Source organism: Pipistrellus kuhlii, unplaced genomic scaffold (genome assembly GCF_014108245.1).
Source record: "Pipistrellus kuhlii isolate mPipKuh1 unplaced genomic scaffold, mPipKuh1.p scaffold_m20_p_2, whole genome shotgun sequence".
NCBI lineage: Eukaryota > Metazoa > Chordata > Mammalia > Chiroptera > Vespertilionidae > Pipistrellus > Pipistrellus kuhlii.
The window spans coordinates 3,630,901-3,649,490 of record NW_023425515.1 but is presented as its reverse complement, the minus strand read 5'-3'; the positions used below and the strand labels follow the sequence as shown (position 1 = coordinate 3,649,490).

The 18,590-nt window shown below is 54.2% G+C and overlaps 1 protein-coding gene across 6 annotated transcripts in view; it reads right to left on the bottom strand.

Annotated features, from left to right (window-relative positions):
• Nucleotides 1-1,034: 1,034 nt before the first annotated feature.
• The window catches only part of ABCG1 (ATP binding cassette subfamily G member 1), a 45,851-nt gene continuing 28,295 nt past the window's right edge, over nucleotides 1,035-18,590 (bottom strand). For 2 of the 6 annotated variants that reach the window (XM_036445286.2, XM_036445288.2), the window contains 13 exons: nucleotides 17,041-17,158; nucleotides 16,110-16,242; nucleotides 14,725-14,775; nucleotides 11,007-11,152; nucleotides 10,585-10,708; nucleotides 9,083-9,197; nucleotides 7,316-7,503; nucleotides 7,080-7,181; nucleotides 5,999-6,167; nucleotides 4,959-5,059; nucleotides 4,690-4,845; nucleotides 3,807-3,925; nucleotides 1,035-2,051 (listed from right to left, as the gene is read on the bottom strand). In XM_036445286.2, coding sequence (XP_036301179.1) covers nucleotides 1,823-2,051; nucleotides 3,807-3,925; nucleotides 4,690-4,845; nucleotides 4,959-5,059; nucleotides 5,999-6,167; nucleotides 7,080-7,181; nucleotides 7,316-7,503; nucleotides 9,083-9,197; nucleotides 10,585-10,708; nucleotides 11,007-11,152; nucleotides 14,725-14,775; nucleotides 16,110-16,242; nucleotides 17,041-17,158 — 1,751 coding nt within the window. In that variant the 3' untranslated portion in view covers nucleotides 1,035-1,822. Of the gene's footprint in view, nucleotides 2,052-3,806; nucleotides 3,926-3,991; nucleotides 4,135-4,689; nucleotides 4,846-4,958; nucleotides 5,060-5,998; nucleotides 6,168-7,079; nucleotides 7,182-7,315; nucleotides 7,504-9,082; nucleotides 9,198-10,584; nucleotides 10,709-11,006; nucleotides 11,153-14,724; nucleotides 14,776-16,109; nucleotides 16,243-17,040; nucleotides 17,159-18,590 lie in introns of those variants that run through there. The other 4 variants (XM_036445287.2, XM_036445289.2, XM_045585264.1 and 1 more) reach the window with 3 other exon arrangements.

The following is an 18,590-nucleotide window of genomic DNA, read 5'->3' as shown; positions in this document are numbered from 1 at the left end:
AGGGTCTACCGGTGGAAAGGAGGTCCCTAAGCATCGACAAATCAAATCCGTGTGCAGGTAAAAACTGAACTCTCCTCATTCTCAAAGTGGGCAATACGCGTTGGGGGACAGAACCGAGGGATCTCTGAGCTGAAGTGGCCTTGAAGACCAGCTAGTGCTGGTCCAGAAGAGGACATTGAGGGTCCAGAAGAGGACACTGAGGGTCCGAGGGGTTCATGCGTCTTTTGCCCACAAACGTACAATCTCTCGTCAGGGGACCCTGATTCTGGGACAGTGATGGTCTTAAAGGGAAAGCAACGCCATTTTCCTTCAGACCCTGTTTGGCCAGAGGCACCTCGTACCCTGTGGATACTACACTGCTGGGGCGGACAGGCACCCGGGAGCTCTGGCAGGGAGCCAAAGGCTGTCGCCCTGCAGATACCACGGCTCCTGCCCTAGAGAGATCGACGCGTCTGGTGACGTCACTGGGAAGACGGCTGCACAAACCAAACACTGACAGGGTGGTACGGCCGAGCTGCCACCAGAATCACCGGGCCACACTCAGAATCCGGGGGCCTGCAAGGGCCTTGGGTTCTAATGGGGTCTCAGCAGCTTCCATCTCAGGCAGTCAGCTCTTATCTTTCACATTTGCACCCGGGATCTCTCAGTGTTCACCCCTGGGTGTCCCTCAGCCCAGCTTCAGTGGAGGTAGTTGATGTGATAGATGAAGAAAGGGAAAATGCTTGTAAAAACTCAACAGGTGGGTCTCCTAGAATATTTTAGGCAAAATTAAGGTGCTCAGCCCCAGCTGGTTTGGCTCAGTGGCTAGAGCGTTGGCCCGTCGACTGATCAAGGGCATGCACCTCAGTTGCAGACTCAATGCCAGGCCCTGGCTGGGATGTGTGTGGGAGGCCACCCATCGATGTGTCTCTCTCACATCGATGTTTCTCTCTCTCTCTGTCTCTCCCTCTTCCTTTCACTCTCTCTGAAAATCAGTGGAAAGATATCCTCGGGTGAGGATTAACCACAACCAAAAATTAAAGTGCTCAGAAAGCTAGGAGGAAAGAAACAATATATTTTGCTTAAAATAAGAAGCACGGGGGAAACAGAAGACTGGGGGAGAGTTGGCCAACTTCGCCTTCCCACTCTTTGGGTAACTTTTAAAAACGTCCGCCCAGCTTCGCGCATACAGTTCCCCAGGCTCTCCACGGGGGGCCTGCCCCTGCACCTTTCCCGGGTTCTGTCTGTCAGCGAAGTCGGGTCACCCTGCACAGCACTTCCCCACAGGGCGGAAGAGACTCCGCTTCTTAAAATGAACGACATTCACAGGCCTTTGGCTTGGGAAGCGACTTCCCGTTGGAAAAAGAGACACACTGTAGAAACAGGAAAACTATGAAAAACAGGTCATAAAACAGAACCAGTGTCCTCTCCGCCTCGCTCCCAGGACACCTCCTGTGCGGTGTGATCAGGTCATGGGGGCTGCTTGCGGCCCCCGCCAGGGGCCAAAGCTACCTGGCCCTGAGGAAGGTGTGGCCAGGGACGCCTCGTCACCAGCTCTGCTGCGGGTCGCCACGCTGGCCCGGAAGTGGGCGTTTTACATTCTGCACATGAAAAATTATCCTTTCTACATCTTCTTCCTAGGTAAAGCTGGGAAGGGTAATGGAGAGAAGACCTGTCCCCCAGGGCAGAGCTGTCCAGCGCGTGGCACCCACAGAGCCAGACGTGGTGGCCAGGGGCCGGGTCATAGTCATCCCGGGTCCTCGGGCACAGGCTGGCCGCCAGGATCCTGCCAGCTGCCCTGGCGGCGGTGTCCGACGCTCCTGTCTGCCGGCAGTCGGGAGCTCTACCTCTCGGCCCGGATTTTGTACCTCAGGACGAAGTAGGCGATGATGCGCAGCAAGATGAAAAAGATGCCCAGGACGATGAAGTCCATGTAGAGCTTGGCGTTCTCCACGTCCAGCTCCCGCAGGATGGCCTCCGACTTCTGGAAGTGGCAGGTCTCCTCGACGTCGCAGTGCAGGTCCGCACGGTCCATGCCGTAGATGGACAGCATGACCCCCTCGAACCCGTACCTGCGGGGGAAAGCGCCGGTGTGGGGAAGGCTCTGTCCAGGCCACCAGACGCCCTCACCATCGTCCCTGACTCTGCCTCCGTGTGCCCAGGGCAAAGTACCCTTCACCTTCCCCGAGGTCCCAGTCGGCTCCTCTCCCCTCCCTCGCCCCACAAAATACTTCCTAATCTCCCAGCATCCCTGAGATGATCGCACAGGCAGCTTCACTACGTTTTTCCCGTTTCATTTCCTCCAAACGAAACTAATCGTAGGGATTCGATCAGGGAAATGAATTGAAATCCACTCGGATTACTTCTGTTGGTACATACTTTTAAAAAGTTTGATATAGCCCTAACTGGTTTGGCTCCATGGATAGAGTGTCAACCTGCAGACTGAAGGGTCCCAGGTTTGATTTCGGTCAAGGGCATGTGCCTCGGTTGTGGGCACATCCCCAGTAGGGGTGTGTGTGGGTGTGTTGCAGGAGGCAGCTGAACGATGTTTCTCTCTCATTAATGTTTCTGACTCTATCTCTCTCCCTTCCTCTCCGTTAAAAAAAAAAAAAAAATCAATAAAAATATATTTTAAAAAATAAAAGTTTGATATAATAGAATGTCTGGGAGCCTTCCAAGCAGCACCTAACAAAACACGCTCTGCCCCCTCCACGGTGCCCCGCCAGCCCTACATTGTCGGAAGGAAAACGCTAACTCTGGGGAGAAAGGCACGGGGTAGGGTTTCCCGGCGTTGGCACACGCACAAGCTGCTGAAACTCTGGACAAGGGCTTTGTTTCCAGAACAAAACACCTGGTCTGACCTGACATCCTAGGAAAGAAAAGCTTGCTCCGAGGTGGGATCTGCGTGTCACCAAATCAAAAAGCACTGGAGACAAGTGCAGCCCGCAGGCCTACGTGCCAGACGGCCCCTGGGCGCGGAGCAGGCAGCTGGACCCAGCGCCCATGCACCAGAATACTCGTGTCCAAAGGTGTTAGGGTGTTTTAGTCATGACCCACTTCCCACTGGATTCCTTTTTTTTTTTTTTTTCACAGTGACAGAGGGAAGAGGACTCTTAATTTAATATATTTTTACTGATCTCACAGAAGAAAGGAGAGGGGGATAGAAGCATCAATGGTGAGAGAGAATCATTGATCAGCTGCCTCCCCTACTGGGGATCGAGCCCACAATCCGGGCCTGTGCCCTGACTGGGAATCAAACTGTGACCTCCTGGTTCATAGGTCAATGCTCAACCCCTGAGCCACACTGTTGTTTTTTTGTTATTGTTTTTTTCTAAATATTCCACCAGATTTCTTATTAGGATTTATTATATTCAGGAATGTGTTTATTTCAGAGAGGAATGAAGTACCTAAAGGTGGGAACGCCCCCGCCACCCCTCTCTCCAGGCAGATCTCCAAAGGGCCAGACAACGGGCCCACCTGGGCTCCTCAGGGTACGAGCGGCTAGTACTTATTTTACCCTCGTTGTGTGTGTTGGTGAGGGCGGGACACACAAAACCAGGACAAAACTAACTGCACTGATCCTCTGCGACCGTGATAAAGGAATGGTGTCGGCATTTAGCTGACAGCCAAGATGTGGCTTTGGTGAGCATCTGCAGACTTCCCTCTGTCACTGTGAAGGCCCCAAGTTATACAGGGTCCCCCCCACCACGACCATCACACACGCACATGCACACGCACACACACACACACACACACACGCACACATGCACACACACGCACATACACACACACACACACGCACACACGCACGCACGCACACACGCTACCTGACGTAGGAGATGTAGGACATCCACTGCAAGTAGGTTGGGATAGTGCCAAGGCTGACGAAGAATCCTGAGAAGAGGAGGATGGGGATGGTTGTCATGGGGCCCACGAAGATTGCCACCTGGGGGGACACAGAGAGAACTTACAGTCCCGCTCAACTGCCTCTGCAGGTGGCCCCTGGAGGACATATTCCTGGACAGTCCCCGGGACCGCTAAGAAAGGACCGGTTTTCAGGATGGGTCATCACGGGCCAGATGGCATGGAGAAGCGTCTGGTTTGGGGAGTGAGCAGCCGGCTCTTGGTGCGAGATTTACCCTAGTTCCGGCTTAGCTGTGAAGGAAAGGCCTGGCCTGACCTTCCTGAAGTCACGTGGTGCAGAAACGGCAAATGCACATGTGTTTGTGTGGGGGTGGGACCAGGAGTCTGGAAGGGGCACGTGGAGGGACTCAGATGGGGTGGGAATGTGGGGTGCAATGGAGGAGGCTGGAGGGATGGGCCAGTGGATCCCCTGAGGCAACAAAAGCCAGGCATCAAGAGCTTGACCTCTGAGCCAGCTGTGTGACCCCCACCAAATCGCATTGCCTCTCTGGGCCTCAGTGTTTGCACCTGTAAGATGGGGATAGCACAGCATCTAATTCAGGGGTGTGCTGGGGACTAAATGAGCTATTATGTGGAAAGCGCTGAGCACAGCACTGGCATACACTAAGCGCCACATCCGGGCACCTGCTGCTGTCGAGGTGCCAATAGTGACCAGCCAGGACACTGCATCCTGACCCAAACCCTGGCCTGGAGAAGCTGATCTAGGAAGTTAGGGCAGGATTAGGAGGAGCAGCAGGCCGTGCTGAGTCCCCCAGGGCGGCAGGGAGGCATCTCCTTGGCTGGTACCTGCAGGGATGTGGCAGCTCCAATCAGGAGGCCCAGGGACTGCGCCACCAGGGACGTCATGGTGCCCAGCGCAGCGAACAGGACGAACCGCACGGCGTCGGTTGGCTGCGCGGTCATCCAGTACACGATGCTGCAGTAGGCCACCGGGAACATGATCTGGGAACATAGGGTCCATCAGCCTCTCGTGGAACTCGCCATCTCCCACCCGGGTCTGCAGGGTCCGAGGCGAGTTCCTGCCCCTCCGCCAGCACACCCCTTCCCAGACGTACCTGGAAGGGCACGTCGGCCAGCGTCTTGGCCAGGTAGTAGGCCTTCAGGCTGTACCAGTAATTCAGGTGCTCCCGCAGAAACACGCCCATCTCCAGGGGAACTAGGCGGCAGGAAAACGGAGGAGGCGTCAAGCAGACATACCCAGCGTGCCAAAGGCTGGCTCGACAACCCGGCCTGTGCCGAGACGTGGGCCTTTCAACATCCCGGTGCTCAGGGTTTGGGTGGGAAGATAAGGACCGATTCACTAGCCTAGGAAAACCGCCATCCATTTTCATAACCCGAGGACTCATCGCGGGGAGGATATCCATGCAATAATAAATAGGAGTGTTATTTTAGCGATTAATAAAACACTTATCGCTCAACTGATTCTCACTCATTAACTGTGACAATGTGATTCCTTCCCACGGACAAGACCGCGTGTGAGGTCTTGGAAATTCCAGGCAATTGAGGGAGGAGCTTCATGCTGGCATCCTGCAGAAGCAAGGCTGTCTGCACTGTCAGCCCCACGTGACTCTGCAAGCAACCTAGACTTGCATGGAAATCTATCCAGAATGGCTTCGTCCCCTTCCAAACTTGGCTGGATCGGGGCTGTCTAATCTCCTGATTAGAAAACCTCTTTAGAAATCTCTCCCATCAGCCTTCCTCCCTGTGAAAGCCTTCCATCCTGTGGCTTAAACAGGCTCTGCATTTTCTTGTCTAACAGAAAATACAACAATACCTGCATCTGTCTACAAAGAATATTACCCTAACTAATAAAAGAGTAATATGCAAATTGACTGTCACTCCAATGCACAAGATGGCCACCCCCATATGGTCAAAGATGGCTGCCCCCATGTGGAGAGGGTGCAGGCTAGGCTGAGGGACACCATACCCCCTCCATGCATGAATTTCATGCATTAGGCCTCAAATATCTTTTAAGAGCAAGACATATGTTCAGAAAACTCCCTTCTTGGCCAAGCCATGACCTCGGTGCCCAGTTTGGGGGTTGGAATGACAGATGAGGAAGGAGAGGAGGGTCTGTGGCCCGTCAGGCACTCACACGTGAGCACGGTGGGCATGAGGGCCGCGAACATGAGGAACAGCATGGAGAAGAAGAGGAAGCCGGAGTTGCTCATGACCTTCTTGGCTTCGTTCCCGATCCCCAAGTAGAGCAGGCCGATGAGGAGGCCAATGGCAATATGCGAGGTGACTCGGAGGTGCATCAAGACCTGGGGGCAGACCTGGCTGTTACTCACTCGCCTGGAAGTGGGGGATGGGGCAGAGACGGAACAACAGGTCCAAGGCCTCTGGAGACCTGGTCCATGGCAGATCTCATGCTTCATGCCGCCCTTTTCCTCCATAAAAACCAACCTCCAACCCTAAACCAACTCACACACATGCATAAGGGAGGCAGCCTTTTATTGCTGTTAAAACAGATTTGCTCAAAACTTGCAAGCAAGGTCAGTCTGCCTTCAGAGGAGAGGACAAGTGACAGCGATGGTGGAGAAAGGAACCAAGGATGAATATATCAGAGGCCACCCTTGAAGAGCTGTGACATGGGTTGCTATAAGCCCTTCCATTTTTCAAACTAGGTCCCAGGGCCCACTGAGCACCGGAGCCGGACCCTGACAACAGGCTGTCAGGTTGTCCACCTTAAAGGTGGATGTTAGTCTGCTTCTCAACCATTCAACACCTCCTTCCCAATAAGCCTCCACACAGCCCCAGTGCCCTATGCATTGCTGTGCTTTCCTGAGGAAGAAGTGCACTCTCTGACGACATGCATGGCCATATGACTTGCTTTGGCCAGAGGAATGTGAGCACAAGTGACAAGTTGCCACCAGAAGTTTTACATTTGATTTCTCCCTTGCACTTTCCCTCTGTCACATTCTAGAAAAGATCTGTCCTTCCATTCTGAGTCCCAGGATGAGAAGAAACAGGGGGCAGAGTTATAATGCTCAGCCAACCAACCGGTAACACAAATATTTACTGTCAGAGTCGCTGGCATATGAGGGAGTGTTTGTTACAGCAGCATCGCAGAGTGAATGCTGACTGATGCAAATAGAGGGAAGGCAGTCAGGACAGATACACCGGAAATGCCGGCAGCTTCCTTGGCCACCAGAGGCGACTGTAGACATGCTTACCGAATCCCTCACGGTAGTCAATAGGGCCCTCTTGAAGAGGATGAAGAACTGGGTGAGGCAGTTGGCGGAGACGCTGTGGCAGCTTTCCGTGGAAGTGGAATTCTGAGGACACACCAAGAAGGGAGAGAAGGTGAGACCCCCAACCCCATGACCCAGTTCCTCAAGGCTAAGGAAGAGCAACGAGCCGCAAGGAGCAAAATGCAATGAGGGCTCTCCCGGGCTGGGGGTGGAGTTACCTTTCTCCGCCCCTTCCATCCTTTGGCTGGCTTTACCTCTTCAGAGGGCTGGTGCTGGAGGAAGGGGTTCACCTCGCCATCCCCCGCAGGAGGCTCTTTCCTGCAGTCAGCGTCGCACAGGCCCTCATCAACGGCTCTCACCAGGCGGCCGTTCTGATCGCCGTACTCACCGGACGCCACCTCCATGACTGCATGAGACACGGGCGTGTCAGCCAAACCTGCGATCACGGCCTGAGACCGCCAATGTGAACTGTGGGCCTCATTCGTTTTTGCAACTACATAGCCATGAATCCAGCAGGAATATTTTTAACTGATTGTATACAAGGGCATGATCACTGTCATATGGTCAAATCATGTAGCTACCAATGTTCTTTCAGCTCTAAACCCCCAGCAAGGTCATGTCTCATGTCAGGAGCCTGGGAATGAAAATAATTAGCTCATTCTCTATGAACTTAGGCATCTATCCAGAGTTATTGAATGCCTCCTACGGGCATCCAAGCGTTAGAGTAGAGCTGGAAGATGAGTTAGATAGTACAGGATTTCTGTTTAGAGAGCTTGCATTGTGCACGTGGGATTGGCCATGAGTGATGAGAGCTGTGACGGTTCAGTGGGACCGTGGAAAAAGGGGTGGGCAGGGCCTGAGGAGTGCTTGGCACCCTGGGGTCATTGAGGTCTGGGACCATCTGCCTCACCTTTCATAAACCAGGATGCGATGGCCCATTTTCATCAAGGAGGCCACATGGGCTCAGCACTGTGTGCTCTGCTGGTCACTCACACCCACCCCTCGCTAAACGCCATTCTCTGTGCACTCCAGTCCTCCCTCTGGGTGACGTGGAGGAGAGAGAAGCCATGCCCTGACATTTCTAGAACTTCCCAGAGGTTGCATGGACCCTATTTCTCTTCCTGTCCATCTAGTTTCTCACCTCTTTGCAGGCCTTGGACCTCACCATCCTCCCCTAATCAGCACACCTTTCCCCAACCATGCTTCTCTCTTGTGACTATAAACCAGACTTGGTCCCACTGCCTTTAAGCAAAGCTGGCTGTTCCCTTCACGTTCCCTTTCCCACACTCTCGCTCAAGAAAAGAAGTATTTCCCAGAAACAGTGTCTTATGGAACATAACTTGAGAGATGATGCTGTAGGAAGTACGAAATCCTGGGAGTGTGGCCAGATGTTTGAAAGAAAAGCAATTGAATGAGAAGTGCTGATGACCAGGAGGGTTGCAGTGGGTGGAATAGCATACCCCAAATAGTCACGTCCACCTGGAACCGCAGAATATGACATAGTTGACAAATGTGTTTTTGCAGATGTAAGTGGTTATGGGTCTTGAGGTGAAAGACCCATAGGATGGATCTGGAGTTAGGATGGGCCCTGAACCCAACAACAGAGACACACAGCAAAAAAAGCCACATGAAAGCAGAGTCAGAGATTGGAGTGATGGGGCCACAAGGTTATTTCTTGTTAGAAAGAACTTCCTTTAACCTGGGACTAACACAAGAGATGTTAGAAAATATTGCTCCTAACAACAGCTTCCCGCCCCCTCCTTTTTTTTGGTCATTTTGTCTGGAGGGAAAACAACCTCTTTTTCTCTGTCCTTTAAAGTTCCACCATGGGATGATGGCACTTAAGCCATCTGTGGACTATTCACGAAGCCCTGACCGAGGGCCCCTGGTAAAGTGAAAATCCACCAGGAGTGGCAAACAAACAAACAAACAAACAAACAAACAAAAAACCCTTTCTTTTCCTTCCCAGTCAAGGTTATACTTACTGAAATCAGCTGGGTTGTGGTAGGTTGGACAGTTCAGACCTAATTCCCTCAAGTATGGGACAAGACTCAAGACTTTTCCCCGGTACACACACTGTCCTTGACTAAGAACATAAAGCTGGAAAAAAGCAAGGATAGGTAAACATCAACCCTGTCTGCCCTCATGCTCTCAACATTTATCCACCCACCCACCACCTACTCAACCACACCTCCACTCCCCCATCCATCCACCACCCATCCACCCACCCACCAGTCCATCCATCAATCCACCATCCATCCACCATCCACCACCTTTTCACCTCCACTCCTACATCCACCTACCACCCATCCACATATCCATCCATCCATCCATCCATCCATCCACCAACCCACCCTTGCACCTTTCTATCCATCCACCTGCCCATTCATTCACCCACCCACCCATCCACCAACCCACCCTCCACCAACCTACCCATCCATCTACCCTTTCATCCTTCCATTCCTCTATCCATATATTCATCTGCCTATCCCCCCATCTATATCACCCACTCATCCATCCATCTACCCATTCACCCTCCATCCATTCACTTAACCAAATCTTATCTATCTATCTATCTATCTATCACCTATCTATAAACCTATTCTCTCTCTCTCTCTCTCTCTCTCTCTCTCTCTCTCTCTCTCTCTCTCTCTCTCTCTCTCTCTCCTTCAGACTCTGTTGAAGTTCACAGGGAAATTCATGGTGAGTCAGGGAAAACTGAGGCTATTATGAGGCCCTGAGTTATTTTCTTACATTGTTTTTGCACACTAAATAACTAACTAACTAACTAACTAACCACCTGCTTGGGAAAGATTCATGAGCTTACACATTTCAACCCTTGGGATTTTTTCTCTCTCTCATATTATCAAAACCTAAGATTTATAAAATATATTATACAGTCAGTCCTTGGGTTGTGTCAGGAACCCACCTACACAAGCACCTACGTCACTCACATGGAGCACATATTCAGTAGTGATGAAGTGAAACAGTAAAAAAAAAAAATAATAATAAATAAAATAATAATAAAATAAAATAACAATTCCTGACCTTTACTTGTAGTAAAAAATAATAAAAAAACATAAAGTACATATATTCATAGGTTGAAATGACAGAACTTTTTAAAAAATAAATAAATGGAAGATGGTGACGTAATAACAAAATGAAGTCTGTTGAGCTCGACATAACCCAATGACTGTCTGTACAAATAAAGTAATCTGTCACTTAATTCAGTAAAACGGGTATTTCCCCATTGCAACCTGAAGACTCGGCAATGGCTACAGGGACTCAGCAAGTCCCCATGGCCACACAAGAGCCCAGCGCAGACACTGGCCAGCCCTTCTACCCCTTCCTTAGTGGCTCATGGTTCCTACATCTCATGAAACGTAACACTAAGGCCGCTCAACACTGAAGACAACCCCGAGAACTAAGGGGAAGCTGAGTACCAGAATTCAGGTTCCCGGGGCTGATCCCAGCGGGGTCTGTGTACCTGGTCGAACAGCTCAAAGAGCTTGGCGCTGGGCTGGTGGATGGTGCAGATGATGGACCTCCCTCCTTGCGCCAGCCCTTTCATCAGGGAGACCACCTGGAAGCAGGACGAGCTGTCCAGGCCGCTGCAAGGCAAGGGGCACCATGAGACGTTTGCAGGAACCCGCCCCCGCCGCCCCAAACCATGCCCACATTCAACGTGCACAGGGTGGGTCCGTGTGCAAGTCCAAGCCCATGGGTGTCTCTTAGTCTCAGACAGGGAGAGTGGGGGCAAGTAAGGCCTCTGCCCTGGGACCCCAAAATAGGAGAACAAGATGGGGCAGGCAGGACACACACCTCCCACTTCTGAAGCTACAGTAGGGCCCCCCCTAAAATCTGCGGGCCCAGAGGTCAGGGGGTCTCCCCTGCACTGCTCCTGAGTACCTGGTTGGCTCATCAAAGAACATGACGGGAGGGTTGTTCACCAGCTCCAGACCGATGGCCAGGCGCTTGCGCTGCCCGCCTGAGAGACTTGCGGTCCGCGTGTTGGCACAAGACAGCAAGCCCAGAGCCGTCAGGATCTCCTTGACCTGGAGGGAGGAGCAGAGCCAGAGCAGCCATCAGCGGCCTTCCACCACACATCGCCACCTCCAGCACCACGTGGACGCCTGCTGCCTCCCCCACCCACTCCCAGCACACACCGACCCATGCAGCACCCATCCCAGGCTGCCTTGTCCAAGTCCAAGGTCCTCATTTCGGCCTGGGAGGCTGAAGCAGTGGTAAAGCCAGACCTGCCTGGACAGGGTCCCTGTCCTGCCCCCTGTCCTGACCTTCACCTGTCAGCCTGGCTCAGGGCCTGGTCAGGGAGGGGCCCAGTGAGCATCTGTGGAAAGGTAGACTGGCGGACACGTGGGTGGCCACCAAGGCGGGGAAATGAGGTAATGAGTGAAAGGGCTTGGCAGGCGTGAACATTTAGTTGATGGCAGCTGCTGTAGACACACCACCCAGGTCAGCCTCTCAGAGAGATGGGATGGAGCGCCCTTGGCCCTTGTCAATAGGAAAACAATGTCTCTGAAGGGGCAGCAAGACGATAAAACGGCTTGAGGCAGCCAGTCCCTCCCCAGCAGTCCCTCTGTCCCCCTGAGACTCGGGCCCACTGAGACACAAACAGTGTACTGTGGCTGAGCCCTCCTGTCAGATGGGATTACTGATTCACATTGGCTCAATCAGGGAACAGAGGGTGAGCAGGCTGAGAGGCAGACAGCAGGGCCAATTTTGGCCCCGCATCTTCTCAAAGGTCAGCTATCGGCCTCCCGGCCTCCTCAGCAGGCTCACCTCCCAGGGTCCCACCTGAATGTGCAGCCATCGTCCCCGCCCAGGGTGGTTCCTGGGTCCATCTGGGCGGACCCAGCCCAGCAGCTTCTCTGGGGATGAGGTCATGCACAGGAGAAGGGACTGGCACTGTCACTTACGCACAGTCAGAGTTAGGCTTAGGTGACAGGAAGTGGCAGGACACCTCAGCTCCATGGGCTGGGAAGCAGGTGGTCAGACAGGCCTGGGTTCGAATCCTGCTCATCCTCTCTCTCGTTGACTCCTAAGCCCCACTCCTCTGCCTCCTCTAGAATGCCGGGCCTTTGGGGGACACCAACCCAGAACTAAGGTCAGCGAGGTCACCCTCTAGAAAAGGCTATCGGCGTGGGGCCGGTGCGGCGGCTCTTCCGGGCACACGTCCACCCTGGGCAGGCAGGACCACAGGCCAACGTCACAGCAGAGGAGTCACACTGTCATTCTAGGCTCCCTTTGGGGCATCACAGACATGGCACATGCCCTGTGCCCGTCCATCTGTTTCCTTGAAGGCTCACTACTCTGGCCAAGTGTCCCTCAGCCCCTGTGGAGCAGATGCTGGAGGTGGAGGGGACGCTGGAGGTGGAGGAGAGGTTGGAAGGGGGAGGGAGGCTGGGAGTGGAGGGGAGGCTGGGAGTGGAGGGGAGGCTGGGAGTGGAGGGGAGGCTGGGAGTGGGGGAGAGGCTGAAAGTGGGGGGAGGCTGAAAGTGGGGGGGGGAGGCTGAAAGTGGAGAGGCAAATGCTGGTGCCTTCCCTTCTCCCACCCATCCAGTGGGCTCCCGCCCATTCAGATTTCTCAGTGGGCTCCCGAGAGCGACCCTCCGCAGGTTAGTTCTACTTCAGAACCACTCAGAGAACAACCTCTGCCCTGGGACTGGCTCCGGAGGAAGGCCCCTCCCGGAGGCTCTGAGGCCGAGGCTGCTTTCTGGGAAAGGGCCGGATGGCACCTTCCTCTCCGCCAGGACGTCCCGTCTATTGTGTTCCACGCCGGGAGCCGGAGGAAGTGAGTCAGGGCACGGGACGGCTTCTCGTTCTTAGAGTAACCACCCGCTGCCCCAGAGGATGGCTGTGGGCGTGGCCCTGCGTGTGGCTGGGACCAGGAGGGTGATGGGCGGCCTGGCCTGGCCTCCTGGTGAGAAACGTGTGGTGGGCCCAAGCACACCCGTGGGCCCTGCAGAGGCGGCTCTCTGCCTTGGCTAATCCGGCAGCAGCGGGATCTGAGGAGAAGGGCGAGGCCCTCACTCCCTGGGGATGATGCAGCCACACGGTCCAGGGTACGCTCCCCCCCACCCCTCCAATGCATGTAAACGCAGCCGAATGTAAACGTGTGCATGGCCCAAGCATGAGGATCTGCTCTGGCCCATGTTGGGCCAGGGACATGGAGGACAAGCGCTCGGAAAGGCCCCCCTACTCCTCCCCAGCTGGGCTGTGGTCCCACAGGGGCCTTAGAAGACAATATGGTGTATAATAGGCGGAACTTCCCCACATTCTATACTGAGGTCCCCTCCCCTCCATTCCCCCCAAGAAAGCCATAGGCGCCTGTCCTTTCTGCCCGAGCAGACAGAGAGGGTTCCGGTGGCCTTTCCCCCCAGACCCCACTGTCCCTGCGCTCTGGGCATCCGTCAGCAACAGGGACAGAAGGCCAGGTCCCACCTGCCTTCGGGGCCGTGTGAGGCTGGCTTAGAGGGTGCCGGCCGCCGGGATGAGGCTAGGAGCTGCCTCTGAGGGTCAAGATGTAACAGACAGAGCAGGTGCGGGACGCCGAAGGGAGGCAGACTGTGCTCCTCGATATAGAAAGTCAGCTGAGGAGCACGAGGGTGCTCCCAGCTGGTCAGCAGAGGCTGCCTCTCCTCCCAGTGCCTCCTCCCTATGGCAGGCGGGTCCCTGCGGGCCAGGCTGGAGGGAAGAGCTCCATGGCCTACTTATTCATGGGCTGCGCCTGTCGGCAGCTCAGACACACCAAAGGCAGCCTCTAACTCCGCCTCCGCTGCCCAGAGGCAGGGGGCCCGGCCTTCCCTCCCCACCGTTCGGAGGAAGCCCAGAGTGGGGCTGGCGGTGGCGGAGGTTACACCATGGGGCTGAAGGGGCCTCCTACTCCTCCCCTGTTGGGCTGTGGTCCTGTAGGGCCTTAGCAGACAACATGGTATATAATAGGCGGAACTTCCCCAAATGCTATACTGAGCATCCCACCGGCGCTCAGGGAGGATGGAGAGGAGGGGAGCTGTTTCCCTGGGATTGGTTTCTCTCCCCCGTCCCCCACAGTGGGGCTTCCCGGTGGTCCCCATCGGGTCTGCTAACCCAGCACCCTCGCTGTTCCCTGGGCAGTGAAGAAAGCCATGAAAGGGATGAGATGGCCTGCTCACCCTGGAAACTTGGTCAATTCATTCTTTTTAAAGGCTGGTTATTAACATGTGAGAATCAAATGTCTTCTTGCAAGGGTGTGTGGGTGGAGGCTGGTTATTTTTAAACGCGTGACTAACCACCTTCATTGTTAATATTTTATAACAACTATTATAACATGTGCCGCACTAAGAGAAACGCCGTGCCCGGGCTGACCGAGGCTGGGCCCTCTGGCCACCTGAGCGCTCAGGCTGCGTCCTTGCTGTTGCTAAGGCAGCGCCAGGACACGAGAGTCAAGGCTCTGGCAGCAGAGCGGCCAGTCCTGGCTGCCAAGCGAGAACGCAGCACCCTGAGGTGACACCGTCGCCTACACACAGAAGGTAAGTCACAAACCAGCATCGCCCGCGCCCATGTGTGTTTGCGAAATGCAAGTTCATGCCCTTTCTGGACCACCTGTGGCCCCATGGCACACACTTACCATCTCCTTTCTGCCCTCGTCTTTCTCCTTGAGCTTCAGATGCGCGGACACCTGGAGGGGACGAGGGATAGATACAGGGTGGAGTCAGAACAGATGGCCCTCGGCAGGGCAAACCTCATAGGCCACACCACAGGCCAGAGCCCTAGTGGCTGCAGGAAAACCCCCAGAGAAGGTCGTGGCTTCCCACTCCCTTGGCTCAGCAGAGGCGGGGTCTAGGACAGCCGTGCGTGTCTGGGGTGCTTTCCGTTCTCCCTGTTGAATTTGCAGCAGGGTGTCTGTGAGGGGAATTAGATGTGGGCAACTGTGAGATAAGGAACCCTAAGGCCTCGGGGGCTTGAAGACCAGTGGTGCATATTTAGGAATTTCACAAGCCACCTGTGAAACCGTTGATAGCTTAAAACTATCCATTGCTCATCGTGGAGTATTTGGGAATATTTACACCACATAGATTGGCAAGCGCTTACAAATCAGGACCCTGGTGTTGTTGTTGTCTTGTTTGAGATGCTGGTGGCCAGCACACCCATGGCCCCCTGGCCCCCTGGCCCCCTGGGCCCCTGACCCCCTGACCCTACCGGGGAAATCCCTGACTAGTCATCACCACGCCCAGGCTCAGCTTTGGTTCTGTCCTGGCGACTTCTGTGGCTTTAGGAAATGAACCTCAGTTTCCTCACGGGCACAATGATGAGGTTAGACCCTGCCCACCAGTGAGCTGGTGAGGTCGCCATGAGGATCGATGACAGACTGAGAAACAGAGCAGAGTGGAGAAGAGGCCTCAGTCATGGAGTCAGACAGGGCCAGGCCTAGGTCAGCTCAGTCAGGCCAGCTGCTTGCCCGGTGACACCAAGTGTCATTTCTTGGTTAGTCTTATGGTTGTGAGGGTCGGAAGCAGCCATGAAGATGCATAACCCACCCCTGATGGTGTGGGTGAGGCCTTTTAAAATCCTGGCACTTGGTGAGGTCCTGGTCTGTTCAAAGAGCATGATGGCCAGGCCATTCTGGACCCCAGTGTACAGGATGCCCTGGCCAACAGCTCACTCTGGAGGCTGCTGCCCTCCATGCTTCTGCAGGATTTCATGTCTGAGGACTGTGGGCTCTGTAAGTGCAGGGCCCGGGATCCAGAAGGTGGGCAGCACCCGGTGAGTCAGAGGAGGAAGAGACCTACTCCAGCACCAGGCTGACTGGAACTTGGCCCTAACGGGGTTAGGAATGGGGTCACCTAGGAAAGGGCCACCACATCGGTAGGGTCAATACCTTTCTCAGGAATTCCACCTTGATTTGGCCATCCAGGGTCTATGAGGACCCAGGGTCTAGAGGTTTGCTTTCCACAAAGCTGTCCAAACAGCTGGTGTCAGAGCTCCGCTCACGGAGGACAGGGGGCAGCTCACCATCATGGCCTCCTGCACGGTGAGGTGCGGCATCAGCATGTGGTCCTGCATGATGTAACAGGACACCTTCCGGAAGCTGCGCAGGTCCCGGGGCTTGCCGTTGGTGAGGATGGTCCCTTTCATGCCCGTCTCCCTGCAAGGCCAGGAGAGGACTGGTCAGCCTGGCCTCTGCTCCTGTTGCCCCTCCAGGGCAGGGCACGGCCTGAGAGAGAGAGGCAGCCCCTCCCAGCACCTTCCAGGCTGGAAAGTTTGCTGCAGAGATGTGGGGGCAGGAAGGACAGAGACCTGGGACAGCCTAGTACTGGCAGGAAGGAACTGCAGAGAAAATGCCCAGCACAGAAGGCAGCGGCAGAGGGAAGTCTCTCTGGGATGGCACGTTTGTAGCAAATGCCCATCAGCAAGCAGCTATGTGCATGGATGCTCCTACAGCTCAGAGAGACATCCAGGGCTTCTCGGGAGGATTTCTAGGGTTGGCTTCTGAACAGCAGCACTGTGTATAGCCAGTGACTGCCCCAAAGGCCAGGTCTCTGCAGTCGGGGGTGTGGCCACTATGTCAGAACCAGTTCCTCAGGGCCTGGGGCACAGCAGGGCCCCCGGGCTCACGTGGCTGAAAGAGGAGGAGGCCTGCGCCTGAGACCACTCAGCCAAGCGTGTAGTCCTCCACCGGGCCAGGTACTCATGGTGGGCAAAGTGGGCACCCGTGTGTACTTTGGAAATGGAAGGGACACAGTCCCACCAGCCACACTCCCTCCATCCCTCACCTTGCCCATCTCTACTGCCTGAGGCCTTCTGGGGCATCAGCACAGGCTTCGCTGGAGCCTGTATAGAACCTTCAGGAGGGATGGGATGGGCTGAGGTGGCTTCCCTGCTCATATGCCGCCGCAGGCCACACACGGCGGGGATCTCATTCTCCTGGGCAGGGTGTGCTCACCTGTATCCGGCCAGAATGTTCATGAGCGTGGACTTCCCAGCCCCGGAAGGACCCATGATGGCCACCAGCTGCCCACTGTTGAATTTCCCAGAAATTCCTTTCAGCAGGGTCTTGTATCCTGCAGAAAAGCAGAGCACACTCACTCTCTGTCACAGGGCTCGTTGGTTTTAGCCCAGGTGCCATACAGGTAAACACACAGAACATTTGACCTTGGTTCCAAGGCCAAAAGCAAGATTCCTCACGCCTCTGTCTACTTCCTCAATTGCATTTCATGGGTTATGTTAATGACAGCTACCAGTAAGTGTGTGATGCTTTAGGCCAGCGGTCGCCAACCTTTTGGACCTCATGGACCACCGGTTGGGGACCGCTACTTTAGACTGTACAAAGCACTCCCACACATACTATCTAGGGCAGTAGTCACCAACTGGTGGCCCGAAGACCATTGGTGGTCCATGAGGTCTGAAAGGTTGGCAACCGCTGATCTAGGGCATGAGGTGTCCGCCCTTCCCCTTTCAGAATGAGGAAGTGAGTGTCCAGGGTGTACCAGGGACTTATCCATGCTCCCACACTGCTTCTGTCCAGGGTCAGCCCACTGGTCACACTGCTTCTGCCCCCACAATGGTTAAACAAGTTATTAATTTACTAGAGGCCCAGTGCACAAAATTTGTGCATGGGGGAGGGGGGGTGTCCCCTCAGCCAAGCCTGTACCCTCTCATAATCTAGGACCGTTGGCTGCTGACTGCTCACCGGCCTGCCTACCTGATCATCCCTAACGGCCTCTGCCTGTCTGCCTGATCACCCGTCACTGCCCCCTCTGCCAACCTGGTCGCCCCATGCAGCCTGCTGTTCAGTTGTTGCATGAGGGCATCCCAACCAATTTGCATATTACCCTTGTATTAGTATAGATTTCATTTGTGATTCTTATTTATGTTGTACAAATATAAATTATTCATATAGGATTTATTCATAAATTATTTTGCTACTATATTAATGGATAATTAAAAGCATATTATTTGTAGCCACATCAAATTGCTTTGGAATTTCTGCCAAGTCTCCATCCAAGAGCTTTGTTAGAAGACAAAAAAAAATGTCTGCACATCCCAAACAGAGGCACATGAGTTCTTTCTGAGTGAACTGTTCATGTGTGTGATGAATAATAAAACAGAAGAGACTGGATTTGTCTTCAAAGACTCCTAATTCAGAAACACTTCACAGTTCCTGAGAAATGCTTGCAGAACGGGGCCATGCAAATGCAATATTTTAGCTCCCACATGAAGTTTAAGGGGCCCAGTGAGAAAGGGGTGTGGGGCATCCCACCAGATCCTACTCCCCCACAGCCCGAGGCTGGATGCTCCCTGGACCCCAAACCTGTATGTTTATTTGAGCCTCAGCTACAGTCTGGAGAGTCCCATCTCCCACAGATAAGACACCTGAACACCCAAACTGTCACCAGATGCCACCTTGACTTAGGTGGGAGTCCCCAGGGCCTTGTTTAGTTAGGCTGAGAGAAGCGGAAACGAAGTTAGGAAGCTCGTAGCCCTGCGATGCGG